We start from the raw sequence: 16,471 nt of genomic DNA, 5'->3' as shown, positions 1-16,471 counted from the left end.
AGTTTGTCTAAATAGGCCAAGCTGCAGACTGCAGCRGTTCAAAAGCGATTTCAGCCATCCCTGTTAGGAGACTGAAGTCTTCAGAAAATGTATGGGGTGGATAGATAGCTGGAGGTAGTTACCACTTAGTTTGTCCAATTTTAAATCACTGTGTGAGTCAAGGTCCTGAGTGTTCCTCCCTGAATTGTGCAAATGTCTTCGCACAGCTCGTCCCAGGGAGCTTGCAGCCCACGGCAAAGTCCAACCTTCAGAATCCCTCTGCGTTATGGTATAGCTGGCTCTGAGCAGGGATGCAGGCTCCCCGCACTGTGAACATGCTGCCATTTGCAACCATTTAATTTTTCAAGTGACAGTGAGATGTCTTTTACAGCTATTCAAATAATAGAATCATTTGCTTCAAAGCAATGACTTGTAATTGAGGCAAGCATTTAATGATGCAGTGACTCCTTGACTCACTCATTTACTTTGGGTTCTTTTGCATCTCGACCAGCAGCTCCACAGGTACAAATCTGGGAATTTCACAGGCATTCTGCAAGTCAATATTTGGGTCTTGTTTTGTTTAGAACTAAGCGGTTTCTAAAACTCCACCTTTATTTTAGTATGAGTTGATGGAAAGAATTTCTATTTGTTTTGAATCATTTTAAGCTCTGTGGAAAAGACCTGCAAAAATGTTTGGGACTTTTTGATTATGAAAGACACTTTTAATCGATGTTATGACTGTGATTTCACATGTAAAGACAACTAGAAATTTCTAACGTTCATTTCCATTGGGAGTGGACTTTCCTTGTAAAGGAACATTTGCAATTTATAAACTTTTTAGTTTCACAATAGAAGTGCAAGGTAACTGCACGACTATAGATGCCCCAAGACATTTATTCTCTTGATATTCCAGTTCTCCATGGGAGATGATGATAATTTTTTTAACCCCCACAGAAAGAAAGGCTAGCTAAATGGACTGGAAACTGGGATGGGGTTTGAAACATCTATGTTTAGCTATTTGCCCTGTGTGACAGAAGGTCACTTAATTTCACTGTGCCTCAGTTCACTTCCCGTTACAGGGTCTATTGTTACTCTGCTACCATGGGTTAGATATGGTGGAATAAATACCAAAAAGATTTTTAGGAGCTCAGATACTACAGCAACTAGAGGCTATACAGTTAAYTTAGATATAACTTAACTCATCTGGTGTATCAGAGACTAATTCCTAATACGTATAGTGTACTTCTGAGATCCATGGAGGAACAGCGCTAGCAGTCTCACATTGCATGTAAGAAGGCAGCAGTACTTTACATTCATATACCTTATGCAGTTCATTTTCTTTAAGAACTTTGAGTACTTTCTCTGCCTGATTGAAGAGAGAGTTCACAACTGGAATATTGCACTGCTCTGCAGAATGCCCTAGCTGCTGTGTTATCAGCAATTCTAAGTTTGGGGAGTCTCCAGATAACTTATTAAGCTGGTTTTTCAAGTGCTTTGTGCCAACAGAACAGGGGCCAGAATCCAGGCCATAAATATTAACACAAGGGTTTTATTTTTCTGAGAGATTATCAGAACCCCAGAATAGATACTACAAATGAAAGTACCTCCTTAATCTGAGTTTATGTTGCAATGAGGCAATGAAGTGAGGTGTAAAAACAGAGAGGTGAACTACTTGTTTTAAACGATGCAATGGTCCAGGAAGAGGTTTTTCTCTCATGCTTGCCCTTTGTTCAGAGACTCTAATTCTGGATACTCCTGACGGACATGAAACACTGGATGCTGAAGTTTTTCTTAAGCAGTGAGGGACTCCTTTTTCCACTCATAAGTAACCACGTTCAGTGAGGGCCACACAGTCTGAAGTCACAGGTATCAAATGTAACCACTGTTAAATGCCCACTCACCACAAATGCTTAAAGTAAGGACCATTGTCTCAATGGAGGTAAAATATCGTAGGCAGTTGATATCAGCATTTTTATTCCAGCCTACACTGGGTAAAGGTCTGAACACAAGAGCCGATAAAGGCTTCCTCCAGCCTCTAAGTTTAAATAGGGCTATTTTGCACGTTTCCCTTGAAGTGAGCTTTCTCAAAAGCCGTTTTCATCTCTGTGAATATGCTCAGTGAATATCCTCATACTGGCAATCCCAGGCCTCTTTAAAGTCCTAGTCACAGTAGAGAAATAATTGTGTGCCACAGGTCTGAGTGCCTCCCAACAGTTTTTTCCACATTTCAGCTTCTGCAGCATTTGTAGAGTAGTTCTCCAATCCCCAAAGCTTTTCAGGCTCCTCCGCATTGCCCGTGCTTATGCTCAGAGCATACAACTTCAGGCCTGTCCTCTAAGTGCGCTATTGACAGGAGATCTCTGCGCCTAGCTGCAGGGACCCACACAGCTGTTTTGCAGTTCAGTTAAAGGCAACCCTGTGTACCTGCCTGCAGACAGAAGCAGGAGAAGAAACGTTTTTCAGCATGTTTATTTGATCAGAGTGCTGATTGTAAACATGTGGTATGTCCCAGGAGCATCTTTGTCAGCCAGAGAGAAAAATGCCTTCTGCTCTCAGAGTTTCCTGAGACAACAATGATTTGCAAACAAAAATCAAGCACTTGGCATTCACAGGGTGATTTAAAAAACTAACAAACCTTTGGGGGAGGAGGGAGGACCCCTGTCCCTTCTCCCTCAGCAAAAAACCCAGGGATACTGAGGATCTGAGTTTGAATACTGAATGGGAGCAGAGCATGAGATGTAGCTTGTTTTCATAACAGAAGTCCTCCTTCCTAGTCAGTGACCACATTACGCTCAGGTAGCTTTGTGACTTATGTGGATCTCAGGGACACTGGCCGGATAAAGTGCCACACGAGCCTCTTACATTGTTTCTCTAATCCTTAGGAATTAGGGAAGCACACTGATTAAATGTCACCCTCTAGGAAATGCATTAATTTACATTTTATTCATGTTGTTAAACATGTTGTTAAACATTCCTCACCACCTTTATTCATAGGTTAGTCAGCTAGCCCTGCCTAAACTTGGGAAAGCACAGGGCCCTGAAAAATATAGTTCTAAATGAAGAAGAGGAAGGAGGGGCATGAAAATGATTGAAGCACAAGCCAGTGAACAGCATATACATTCTACCTTTGTGGTTCATTAAAAAAATTTTATACTAGGAAGTAAAGTGCAAATAGAGTGGATTTAGACAGTTTGTCTTCCTCTGAACCTACAAGACAGGAAGGAGGCACACCTCAGATGTTGAGAAATCAGGCTTTAAAAGAAAATTATGTACTCATTTGTCTGTACATGAGTTCTGTAGTAGGTTGGAAAGAAAAAGCAAAGAGGAATGGGGCCTGGGAAAGAAGAAAGGTGTTTTGTTACATGTTTAAAGCTTTTTTTTCCCCCTTGTGTAGCGTGCAAGAATGAGTGATTAGTTTAAAGGAGCTTGGCTATCCTGGCTTCAATGATCATCCATCCCTGAAGACATACAATCTAGCTTGAAGTACCCACAAGAGTCAAAGATTTGAGTTCTACTTATTGGACAAAGATTCATATAAGCTACAGGGGTAGAACTAATCTTGGAGGACTGCACAGTTAGTCCATTGTAGTTTTGCCTCCTTTCTGGGCTGGACTGGGACTACTGACCATGCCTGAAACCTACCCCTTAAATGAAGGCAGCTTACGGTCCAGTACACAAATACAGCTCTCAGGTGAGCAAGTAGAAAAAAGATCTCAGTTAGGGGTGGGCTGATGAAGGATTAGGGTTCTCAAACACATTTTAAGCTTGCCAAACCTAGAAAGAAAAGTGAAGAGTACATAGACTGTCTGACATTCAAAAATAGCAAAGGCTTTCACGAGCTAAAGTAGAAGGAGCAGAATATATAGAATGGTTGAAGAGTACTGAGCTTCAAATTATTCTGCTTGTCTTTCTTTGCAAACATTAGAGTCACTGTAGGTAGGCTACCTCTTTTAACCTTGGGAAGGCTATATTCTTGCAACATAGCTTTCTCTTAAGCATGAGAGGAGTGTGAAAAATAGCTATAAGGATTAGCTAGTGAACAGCACATCTTGTATCTTTTGTGGTTTAGAAAGAGAGTTTTGTAATGGAAGCAAAGTTACATATAGAGTGAATTTTGATTCTGCTGTGTCCTCTGTATGTCAACACAGGAAGGAGATGGGAATAGCACTCATCAAATGTCAAGAGACTTAAATAAGTGTCTTTCAGGCTTAAATAATAGAAATGGAACTAATTTGTTTACCCAGTGATTCTATAGTGAGAGAAAAATTAACTCTAGGCTCAATTATCCACAAGAACATAAACAAACTGTGTTTACCCAGCAACGAACCCTCTCCCAGCAACAATTCCTGTTAGAGGCTTCAGGGGTCCCACACTTGAGCATGGGGGAAGAGAAAGCTGCTCATGTGTTAGTTCCACAGGGATGGAAACCCCCACAACACATTTTCTGAACTTCTGTGAGCATAGCGCTCATAAGCAACAGCCACACAGACAGGGAAGAGTCTCTTTTCCTTACATATACTCTTTGCTACAGAAGCTCCCCTTGTAAAACAAATCTCTTTGATAAATAACTTCTCTTCCTGCAAAATTTGTAATAATGACTCTCCAGAACCAAATTTGCAGTTTGCTGAAAATTTGGCATGTAAATATTACACTTCACCCGATTAATGGCATTACTTTACTTTCCTACATCTTTCAGTTGAAGCTCCTTCACTGAAATCTTGGACAATTCACCAAATCAGACTGAGTTCTTCTTAGTGTTGCTAGCCTAAGTGACTTAGTAACTTCTACCATATTTTTCAACTTAAGGATCTGAGTTGTAACCCAGATAATTGTCAATTACCTCTGTTCACATTAATGAGACCCTGCTCAAGAGCACCTTACCTGGTGAAAGCATCCAAAACACTAAACCTGTTTATAGGCCAATGAAAGCTAGTTATCAGGCTGCAGCATATTGCTGCCTCACCAGTCAGTTAGCACTGGCCTGAAGCTCGTGTACTTTCACATGCTGGAAGGCTTAATACATTGGCTGTTCAGTCATAATAGTGTGCAAGTGCTATTGTGCTGTTACTGGTTTCTGTTTGAAGCCAACACAGGTTATGCAGACAAGTTAGTGTAAGTGAAAAGGTGACTGTGTTTATCATTCTGTCACTTGTTATTTATTGATTAAATATTGCTTTGGGTGGGTATTAGTTTCATACTTGTGCCTTATAGAGCATAAAATTCATAGCTAGTGCTTAGGAAGTAACAAAGAAGGTTGTGGTATGTGTTCTAAGGACTCTGGACCAAATTCATAGTTTCTCTTCAGGTTGCTTGTATTAGTGCCCCTTATGTTGTATGTGCTACCCTCTATGTCTCTGATACATTGGTTAAAAGTACCTAGCAAGTACCTTATTCTGAAACACTGGAATTCTTCTATTATTTTGTGCAATGTATAATGCCATGCTTACCATGTTTGAACAGTGTTTGGACCAGCTTAGGTAGATGATTGCTATCCCTTCTGCTCCTGTTTTCTCTGCTTCACTTGCCAGGCACATGTGTGGCTAGCTGGAATACTGTCAAAGTCATTATACCAATGGGCCTCAATACAACTAGCTGCCACTGTCATCGCTGTTGTGCTGCTTGGCTGTCTCTCTGAGCTTTCCAGCGCCCCCAGCCTGACTCAACCTGTGCTCTCTGAGAACGTGTTGGATATGTCTTTTAATTTTACCTAGTAAGCAAAGAAATGATGAATATGCTGTATGTTGTAGTTCAGCAAAACTGCTCATTTCCTGCAAGAAGGGGGAGGAAGACAAGAGGCAACGGGCACAAACTTGAATACAATGAATTCTGTTTAAACGTAAAAAAACCCCTTTTTTACCACGGGGTGATCAAATAGTGGAACAGGTTGCCGAAAGGGGTTTTGGCATCTCCACCCTGGAGATATTCAAAACCCAACTGGATTATCCTGAGCAACCTGCTCTAGGTGACCCAGCTTTGAGCAGGGGTGTTGGACCAGACGATCTCCAGAGGTCCCTTCCAACCTCAACTATTCTGTGATACTCTCACAACAACCTGAGCACTGTCAAATTAAGATGCTCAAACCCAGTATCTGTCTTGACAAGATTTTTCAGGAACTGGTTCACAACGAATCAGAAAGAAACGTACTGAACTTTGGAGTACACTAGAACCCAGGAAAAGCACAGAGGCTTCTTTATGTTAGAAGTGGTTATCGCTCCTCATGTTTCTTTCCCTGCCAATTTTGGGCTGCATGTTTGCTTCACCCTGCTCTGGAACACTATCCAAGTCTACCTCATGCAGACATTCTCCATTTACTGCTGATACTTCTCCTTGGACTTTTGCCTTCAGGCCAGCTATGTCTTTTCTTGCTCCTCTTCTCCTCCTCCTCCTTCCTCCTTCCCCCTTCCCCCCCCCCCCAGGAGTATTTCAAAGCAACTACTGCCTTCCCATTGGCTCTCAAAGGGTAACTGCAGCAGTAAGTCATAGGTTCATTTACAACTGTTACGCTGCTTAAACATTTTTTGAAAAATGTGATAGAACCTCCCCAGAACAGGACCTCAGAAGATAAATAAATTTTTTTTGGAGTTGTCAATCTGAATTTTAAAACTTTAATGACTGCCCGAGTAATAAGCAGTCACTTAAGACATTAAAAGACTTGCTGCACATTCTCTATTTTTGTCCTTATGTACTGGTTATATTATATGACTACAATAGCCTCAGTGAAGGCAACTTTACTGATTTTGATACATTTTTAACTTTTTCAAGGTGGCTCTATCATTGTAACTAAATCTTGAGCAGCAGTGAACTCAATGGCAAAACTCCCACTGACTTAACTGGGATCAGGGTTTCTTTACATGTTTTAAATACCTTTGACTTTTCAAACACTTAAATAGTGTACCACTTAGTGAGTAACGTGGAAATTAGTCAAGTGTGATGACTATATCTTAGTTACCAGGAGATAAAGGCTGCAATCTTTTGAATTCTGTRCACAGATCCAGTTTTATTTTAGTTACCTGAAAGGAGTTCAGTAGCTATACAGAGTACTTTGGAAACTGGACATTAGTTGTATTAAGTATGATTAGTCTTATTAAAAACCCAAATCTTTGCCCAGTCATTTTTGAAAATCATTGTACATGAAGCACTTTATTGCTCCTATTTAAAACAAGATCTGACAAACAAATTGTAAAAAATAAAGTAAAAAATGCACAAAACTATCAAAATGGCTTACAGCATTAAAACCAAGAAGACTTAATAAAAAAAGAGCTGCTGTTAGTAGTATGTAGTATACTACCCATAGGTACAAGTGACTGGAAGCTTAAAAGTTTATATTATTATTAATTACATCGAGAGCATACATACATGTAGGTCTATTAAGTAGTGTCAGATGATGTTTAAAAACCCTATTTTTGATATTCTCAGTATGGTATCAAAAGTGGAATTAAAAGGAGGCTAGAATCAGAAGACAAACTACTTAATTCTGACTTGACAATAGCCTAAGAAAAGGCATCTAACCTCTGAAGTAGTTTATGGCACTAGTTAGCTTAGTGTCCCATAATCAGCATTCATTCACGATAACTACAGGTTGCCTGGAAGCTGCCCTACTGTAGTTCTATGTACAAGTTATAGAAATATAGCTGGCTATCAGCCTTAGCCATTTAAGTCTTCTGTCCCTGGTTAAACATTCAGCAGGTCTTAAGCAAACACATGCCGGTGCTTCTCAGTTGTTCTCTTGTGGCACTGCTGTTGCCTAAAAAGAAAGAGGAGAGATTTCTTTTTTAAGGAAAGAGACTTAGTAGTAGACTGTGACCATCTTCATGTTCTTAACATGGTCCTTAACAATACCAGAGTAGCTCAGCACCTTAAAATATTTAATGTATTTCTTTTCAATACTCCCTGCAATATAAAAAGTTACTATCCACATTTTATAGAGGATACTATGGCCCAGATACCATAGTACCTGATAAAATTAGCTTCCCTATCCACTGGGTCTCTGTGTGATYATGGGCAAGTCCAGCGCAGAAGAGACAAGTGAGGAGTGCTTTCTCCTTTAGGCTATCTTTTCTGTCAGAAATACTGTGCTGTATTTCATTCTGACAGAAACCGGACTCCAGTTTGAAAGATAGGCTGCAAAGAAATGACCTACCCTAGAAAAATTCCTGATAGCAAGAACTTCTGATATGCTGTGACAGTCAGGAGACAAAACCAGGTTTTCCTCAGTGAACTTTCATATCTGTATTCTTATGGTTCATACCTGAACTGTGGAAACAGTCTCTTTCTTGAGCAAGTCCTTGGTAAGTTAACTACACACTATTTCAATTATTAGATCTTCTAACTTGTTTATATATTTACTCTTTAGTTAATTAAGACTCCAGCATAACCACTAGGGATTTACCTGAGTGTTTTACCTACAGAAAAAACTTCAGACAAATGGGAAGCCCTGAATGTGCTCTAATAATCATCTTACTAATGAAGATGTACAAGTATGCTTTACACTACTCTCCTTTTACTTTTAACGTACAGTTCTCTGCCTTCCTATGTCCTTTCAAGATCTGGTAAACAGAGGAAGGCTTGGGTTTCCAGTGAGCTTTCCAGAAACCCTCACTGAAACCAGAAGGTTTTTGTAGCATGAAGTCATTTCAGACAGTTGGATGGCCCAGACTAGCTACCTCTCTTCCCTTACCGGAATTCCATTTACAGGAATTCATGAAAGAGACCCAGTGATTAAGATTTACCTCTCTCCTGTAAGCCAGATCCCATTTCCCACAAAAGGTACAAACACTGCCAGTCAGTTGCAAATCAAGAGCAGGAAAATAGTTCAAGTTAAAGTATCTAGTTTCACTTGTTATCTTACACACTTCATATTCAATAAACACTTAAAATGAAAAGAAAACAATCAAATATTGAATTCTCTGCATTATACATTTGAGCTTACTTTCTCAAAGACCTTTCAAACTTGTGAAGGTTAAAGTTCTATTTCAGCTGTTTAGTAAAGCTGTAATCACTTAACACGACAAGCTTCAAAGAAATAATTTACATTGGGCTTGCTGATTATATAAATCTTTAGCTGGATCTTATTAAGGGCTCACTCCTTAGAAGTCCAAAGCACTGAATTTCTGGCCTCAGTGAAAGGTGAAAGTGTTCTGTATCTAACAAAAACAGTCTTTGAACCTCTGTGGCTGACCCAACAAAAATCTATCTTTTCTCCCCTTGTATGTGGTTATGTTTCCCAACACATAGAAGAGTGCTAAAAGGGAGCCCTATCAAACCCTGCCAGATGTCCTAGCTTGGTCTCCCAAAGCTCATTTAAGATTTCCTTTCTGTCCAAGTTCAATCTCTTGACATTGCTCAGGAATGCAGACAACAGCCAACCAGTCTACTCTCTCTCAAAGCAAGTGTTTCCATTTAGAAGGTTTGATTTAAAAAAGTCTGAGTACTTATCTTGCTTTACTTCCAGTAAGTTACAGGGTTTAAAACAACTGGCTTGAAACATGATGCTTTTTGGCAGAACAGTTTAGGCAGGGAATGTCACACATGACTTAAATTGGCTAAAATAATCTAGCTGCTTAATGGCTTTCCATTGACTAGGTTATATTTACTGTCTGAAGATGCTTAGCTATAGCAAAGTTCTCATTAATCCTCTTCTCCGCACAGAATTACTCTCCTGCTGATAAAGGGGAACTAGGCTCTTCCACCCCTCACACAACCGGACACCATCCATAAGAGAAGGGAAAGGGGTGGTGAGTAGAGCCAGGGCAGCCAAATCCAGCGTCATCACTAACAGATTGTAAATTCTCAGCCTCAGTTTTCCTATTTATAAAATGTGTGGGTGCATTACTGCACTTTCTTACAAAACAGGGAAGAGAACTGCATATAAGGGAAGTGCAAATTGACTAACTGAAGAGTGTTTTTGAAATACATCTTATGCTGATCCTAGATATGGATGCCCCAGGAACTGTGAGATTGCTACAATTCCTGTCTGTCCTGGAGAGCCCCCCCAAGAGCCAATGGTCTGCTCTGTGCAGACAAAAGTGCAGTCCCTCTGTCCTGTCCCTGCACGAGGACAAGTGGTTGGTGTCAAAGACTTGCCAGGGAACATATTACACATAGAGTCCTTTCGCCAAACTTCCCATACTTACACATAGAGTCCTTTCACCAAACTTGCTATAGAATGTCATTTTGACTTTGTGCTTGTGTCCAGTCCTTTGATCAAAGGTGTTACAGCTGTCGAAGGGTGGGCTGTACAAATGCAGGCTAACAGCAGACTCTGTGTGGCTTATGTTCTCCACACGGTGCAAGCCAATGGAGTCTAGACAGGCGAGGGCATGAAATGAAAGGTTGTTTTAACAGGCAGATTTAACAAGATCTCATAAATACCTGGCAAAGTGCCATCTAAGCTGAAACTTCTGAAGAAGCCAGTTAGTCACACCTGCACTTTGAGGGACAATGTGTAACTCAGTACAGCAAATTAGACTGCTGTTCTCTAGAACAGTTTCCTAAATACATTGTCACATGCTGTGACAGTCAGCCTTCAACACTTGTAAATTAGTGGATTATCTACTATGGCATAAAGGTCAATCAAAATCCAAAGAAGCTTAAGGAAGGCCATGCAGTCAGTAATCTGCCAGCTGCCATTCCCAAATGAGTTTAAGGTTTACTCTCCTAGGAGATGCTGTTGTTCTCTAGAAGCAGGAAGATTTGTGTTTCTAAAAATCAGCAGGATGGTTTACAGGGAGACTTTTTATATTGCTAATTCTCAGCCCAGTGACAAGGACATCAATCACATTAAGAGTCAGCTGCTTATATCTGGAGCATGGACTCATGGGCAGAGATATACTTGTCCTCTGTTGCAGACATCCACTTCCTAATTAATCTTTCCAACTTATTAGTTTGGAGTAGAACAGTCTTTTCATTTGTCTGGTCTTTTGTCTAAGGTGACAAATGATTGGTGACTGGCATATTTCCAACCTTAACCAAATAATAAGTGTAACTGAACATGTAATAAGACACTGTCTGTTGTGTGGCTACTAATGAAGTAATGGCATTTTCTGGGACAATGGAATAGAAGTCAAGGTATTACATAAAAACGTAAGCTGTGAAGAATCAAATCCATAAAAGCACCCATTTTTATTCTACATTAAAATGGAGTTTTTGAGTTACTTAAGAGAGACATTGAATTCAAGTTCAATGAATCCTGCTGTAAAAAAACAACTCAGGCCTTTGTACTTAAATTAATATGTCATATAATACTCAGACCTGTATTATGCAATGTAGGCACAATACCCTGGGAACCGTAAGTACACTTCRAATGTATCAGAGTTAAGAGTGTAAGCCCTAAGTGTCATTAACATAATTTATCTAAATAAAGGATGTGGGGAGAAAAAAAGCCCTAAAGGTAAGCTTATGTAAAGGGAGATTTGAATAAACTCAGATTACTGAGTGAAGCGTTCCGTATCTCTGAATTTTGTGTTTTCAGTTAATGTGGCACACCTTCAGCAAAGGGCAAAGGGTGGAGAGTACCCTTTACGTTTCACCCATGCCCCTTGCCCTGGCCTAGTCCATAAACCCAGCTGAGGCTGTGGATGTGACCCCCTTGAATCGGGGGAAGCACCCCAGGGGCACGCTGTAGTTATTCAGCTATCACAGAACAGGCAGACAGCCCCCTTCTCTGAGGCTTTGCCCTGAAGCTCTCGTTCTGCTGAACTCACTGCAGATCAGCAAAATGTGTAATGCCTTTTGTAGGATCAGAATGTGATGCCCAGCTGGTGACTCCCAGGCAGCTGCCGGCGTCACGCAAGATGGCAATAGTTACAGGTATGTATAATGGCATGACTTTAGGTACCTAGGGAACCTTGCTGGTGAAGACTGAGAGGTCTTTCAGTATCTGTGGAGTTAGGCAAATGTTTTATAGATTGTTTGGGTAAACTTGAATATTTCAGCCTTGCTGACACTACACTTCAGCATTAGAGTCTTTTTTTGATTTGGACAAAAATTAACACTGAGGATCATGGCCTCTCTTCCTGGCTCTTCAATTTATTCCATGGACAATTGCTTTTACATTTTGCCCTAGGATTTCCATGACAGATAACAAGGATTATTTCTTTGTAAAGTTGTGATGATTAAAAAATTTAAACTTTGTTTCTCTTGTTTTTCACACAATACAATTTAAGCTTTATGTTTACAGGCAATTTCAGACAGTTATTTGGGACACAGTGCTGAAGGCTGCTCAGCATAGAAGAGCTATCCAGCATCTTTAAGTACCAAGCGATTGCTGCAAGCAAGCAAATGCTGCAATGCCTTAAGAGTGAGTTAAAAGGAAAATTTTGTTTATTTTACTGAATCTAAATACAGGTTTGCAGAGAATTTGACTAGCCAAATTCTTCAAGTATGTAAGGTGCATGATACTGTTAAAGGTAAGTCCTTAGTTAGCACATGAATTATCTATCCTGTTAGGAGTCAGATTCATAGGTGGGTAGCTGTCAAACAGGATACTAGAAGAGCTTACCATTAATATAGGCACACTGATTTTCTCTCAGAACACGTTCTGATTTCTTAGTCATTTCACCATTTCCTTTTTTTTCGGGCCAATCAAAGAGGGTTTCCTTTAGGTTTCCCTGGAGGATCTTCATAAAGCAGTGTGAGTCAGTATGATCATGGATACTGCTATATAAGCAAAAAGAATAACCAAACTCAGTGTGATAATACATATTTAATTTAAATACAGCAAACAGAACAGATGGCATAGCATATTGTACCTGGATATAGCCCTAGAATGAAATGCTGTTGCACACTTGTCATGCACAGACACAAAAAATTCTTAGAAACAAACATTCACCATGTGTAAGGTATGCCTGCTTAAAACCGCATTAGAAATGTGTTAGGATAAGCTTACATTTATCAGGACTTGGGGAAAAAATCAGATATCTGTCAGCTTATGACTTTGCCAGAGAGAAAAACAAAGCAAATCTGGAGGTGGGGAGACAAACAGCTTTTCAGAACACAAAAACTCTGTGGGCCAAGAAACAAAAGGATGCTTTCCCCAGGTTTTCATATCAGCCTGTATTTCAGCCTGTATTCCGTATCAGGCAGAGGCCAGTATAGACTTGCATATATACCAGGTATATTTGCAGATCCACAGCGCTCCCTCCCTAAACATGGGAGAAATGAGCTACTTCTTCATTTCTAGGACCTCTCTGCTGTTGAGATGCATAGGAGTTTGCTGAAGAAAGAAAATGCTGTCTTTGCCGCTCTAATAGCACTAAGTATGACTGACTACAGCAAGCCATTAATTTCCCAAGTTGGCAAAACACGAACAGCAGCAGGAGCTGGCATGATCTGTCTGCTTGCTTGATCGATCTGCTTGCTCGGAAGGATGTTTTAATTGCTACATTTAGAGGCATACAGGGTAGATATGCAATTTAGTTAAGTTTTTGTTTTTTTAACAGAGGCCTAACTGTTACAGAATGTGACGGGATTAGGACAAAGGGAGAGCTCTCCCCTCGTGGCAGGGGGAGAGGGAATTTGGCCCTCTCTGAAGCGCTAATGAGTTTCAACCAGCAAACTTGGTACTTGTACATTGCTGGTTTCAATAAACAAATGTCAGTGTCTTACAAACTGAGATGCCAAGAGAGCGCAGCTTGCTTCAGGCACAGAACAGTTCATAAATGCCACGTTGTCGTGTTCCTTGCACAAGCCATGAGAACAATTTGATCCTCCTCATGTAGGAAGCAAAAACAAGTTGTGGTCTGAGTCTAGTTTCTAGCAAATGCTCATCCAACCCAAACACAGTTTGACATGAATTACAGTCTTTGTGGGAAAAGCCCAGGAGGAGTAGAGGAGGTGGACTTGATTCTTACATCTCTCTGAGTATAACTGCATGGCATCTCCAGGAAAATATTTTAAGTGTTCAGTATGCATGCTCAATTAAAAACAAAAACACCCCCCCCATCCCCAGCTTTGGGGGTTTTCTCTTTATGTGCAAGGACAATCAGTCAAAACCTGCAAGTTTTCTTATTCCACATTTTGTTTTATCCAACGTTTCATAAAAGACCCTCAAAGGGACAGATCCTGCCCTCACTTTTGCAGGGCTATGCAATCCAGCATATGATCCATGAATATAACTTGAGGCCACAGCAGCAGTGTGGTCCCTTCTGAGGGAGGAGCTGGGATGTCTGGAACCTACAGAAAGCCACACAGCACTGGAGAGGGGCTCCCTCCTCGCACCCCACACTTCTAACCCAAACCCACTTTTTCTTTCGTCTCACAGAGACTGGATTTAAACAACATGAGAGAATACAGACTATTTAAACTGTACCAAGTCCTGCTTCTGCAACACAAAGTGAGGCAGATTTTTCAGAAGCAACAGGGTCTGTTCAATGCCTGTAGGACCCACTGTATCTCTGGGATTAAAAACTTCTACAGGCAGAAGAAAGCATAGATTTGGTAGAAGACCATAATTAGTATTATATTGTAAATGCTCTAAAAGTGTCCATAATGTACAAACTTGCAAAAAATATTATAGCAAATATTCAAGACTGCCATACCAAAGGAATAAGTAGGAGTTCTGTACTGCCTAGTTGCCTGACATTTTCTAATAGTTCATTTAGAGCGGATTTTTCTTCTCTTTTCATATGACAGTATTCCAAGCAAAAGATACTGTAACTTTGTGTCTGTTTGATAAAACCGTAATCTTTGGATACAAACCTGCCATGCCCTTCGCCCCAGCATAAGATCATCAAGTTGAACTTTCCATTTCCACTGTCCACAAGATTTCTTGTATACCTGAAAGACAAAGTGTTTGCTTTTAAGAATAATCAGTACCGATATGCCTATAAAAAAGCATACAAACATGGTTATGAAGAAAGGTTGCACCATATAAAAATCTTCTTTTCCATTTTCTTGAAAATAAAATTTCCCTTGGAAAAAGTGAAATTGAATTTTTAAACTATTTTTGTAAATGTACTTTTTCTGGGAAGAAAAAAATTGGACATGGTTAATATTTGATAGTCATATTGCTTTTGAATTACATAGATGATTGGAGTTTGGGAACTGAGAGTCTGAGACTAGAGTGGATGACAGGATCAAATCAAAATAGTTACTGAATGAAGTCACTTCAGCAGCTGGCTTATAATTAGAAACAGAGGACTGCAATGAAAAAAGAAAAATACATGGTTACATTCCTCTACAGTTCATTTTCAGATATTCTTGGCTGTCCTTTCTCTTGGGCAGAACTCCTGCATATCAGGCAGAAAAAGAAGAAGAAGGAAAAAAAAAGGATGTCAGGCTTACCATACATGGTACTCTTACTTTTTTCTTGAAAATTCTGCATCTTGTACTGTAACATTCTTGTACGGATAAAAAACCTATCATGTAACTTCTGCCAGCATCTACTTCTAAGCAAAGTTTAGCATAGCAGAATATTTTAAAAAGATTTTCTTATGTTAACTTAAAAATAACAAGGAATAAGCTTGTTTCTAAAGGCTCTTTATCTATATGTGTGTTCTAGACTGTGATTTGCTCTCAGGGCAGGAAAACTTTTTGTATTACAACATTTGAAGTTTGTTTCTGCGCACTCCCCTGCAAGCCTGCTCCGAGCTGCTGCTTGTCTCATCCCTTTGGGAATGTCCCTGGAGAAGAGACTGTGCTTTGTTGGATGCATTGCTTTCCACAGTGAGGTTCTGATCCAGGGCTAGTGCTCCTGGCCATCCTGGTACAAGCAGCCAGCTCTGACCTTCTGATTCCTTCTCAGCTTTAGTCATTGCCTATTCACAGGGTGCCAAGCAAAGCAAACAGCTATGCCCATGACAGGAAGACCCACTCTCACCTAACAGACTAACACAGAACGGTCACTGATGACAACCGGATGTTTTCCATTAATTTCTAAGGTCATTCTATTTTAATGAAGATATGATATTCATGACAAGTTAATTTCAAAGCATTACATTCATATCTATATGCTGCCAGTTACTCTGTCCGCAATCTGTGTATTAGGTAGATATATTTTCCTATGATATCAGAGTTAAGCAATCAGTGTTGGCATTTGACTGAACTTCTCAAGTGCTGTTATTTCTGTACAGCAGGTCTGCATGGCCGAAAGGAAGGCTGTTGTGCATACTTCTGATGTTACCATGCTTTATTTTTCTAGTTGTTGGTTCCCTGTGTTCTTTTACAATTTTGTGATTTGTTCTGAATGGAGGAAAGTCAATGTGAGAAAAATGGAGATTTAATTAAAAAAAAAAAAAAAAAGACAAGCCAGAATGATGCTTTCATGACAAAGAGGTTAAAAGTAGGGAAAGGGTTTTTTTTTTTTAAAGGAGGTGTTAGACTAAAACGTATTTATATATAAATTTACAGCAGAGAAGCCACCAATGGCAGGAATAAACGAGATGTTAGCAAAATAAGAGGGACTTAAAACCTCGACTGCGCTTTTACTTCCTACTGCAGAGGGACCAGAGGCCCAACGGGGGAAGGCGACGCGACACGACACGGTGCTGCAGCC

General features: G+C 40.0%; 1 protein-coding gene across 1 annotated transcript; it reads right to left on the bottom strand.

Annotated features, from left to right (window-relative positions):
• Positions 1–7,568: 7,568 nt before the first annotated feature.
• On the bottom strand, positions 7,569–14,748 carry CDO1 (cysteine dioxygenase type 1). Its single transcript, XM_026069483.1, has 4 exons — positions 14,677–14,748; positions 12,479–12,636; positions 10,113–10,282; positions 7,569–7,723 (listed from the first exon to the last, which is right to left on the bottom strand). The coding sequence occupies exons 1-4, from the start codon at positions 14,706–14,708 to the stop codon at positions 7,694–7,696; spliced, it is 390 nt and encodes a 129-aa protein (XP_025925268.1). The 5' UTR covers positions 14,709–14,748; the 3' UTR covers positions 7,569–7,693.
• Between the last annotated feature and the right edge of the window lie 1,723 nt (positions 14,749–16,471).

Source organism: Apteryx rowi, unplaced genomic scaffold (genome assembly GCF_003343035.1).
Source record: "Apteryx rowi isolate R43461 unplaced genomic scaffold, aptRow1 scaffold_299, whole genome shotgun sequence".
Lineage (NCBI taxonomy): Eukaryota > Metazoa > Chordata > Aves > Apterygiformes > Apterygidae > Apteryx > Apteryx rowi.
The sequence above is the reverse complement of the archived record's forward strand: the minus strand, read 5'-3'. Positions and strand labels throughout refer to the sequence as shown.

Excerpts from the sequence above, each read along its gene's own strand:
- CDO1 (XM_026069483.1), bottom strand. The coding sequence starts at position 14,708 with ATGATCTTATGCTGGGGCGAAGGGCATGGCAG. Across the intron at positions 10,283-12,478 it reads TCAGTGTGCCTATATTAATG|ACTCCATTGGCTTGCACCGT; the intron begins GTAAGCTCTTCT and ends TCGCCTGTCTAG. Across the intron at positions 7,724-10,112 it reads TTGGTGAAAGGACTCTATGT|GCAACAGCAGTGCCACAAGA; the intron begins GTAAGTATGGGA and ends CTTTCTTTTTAG.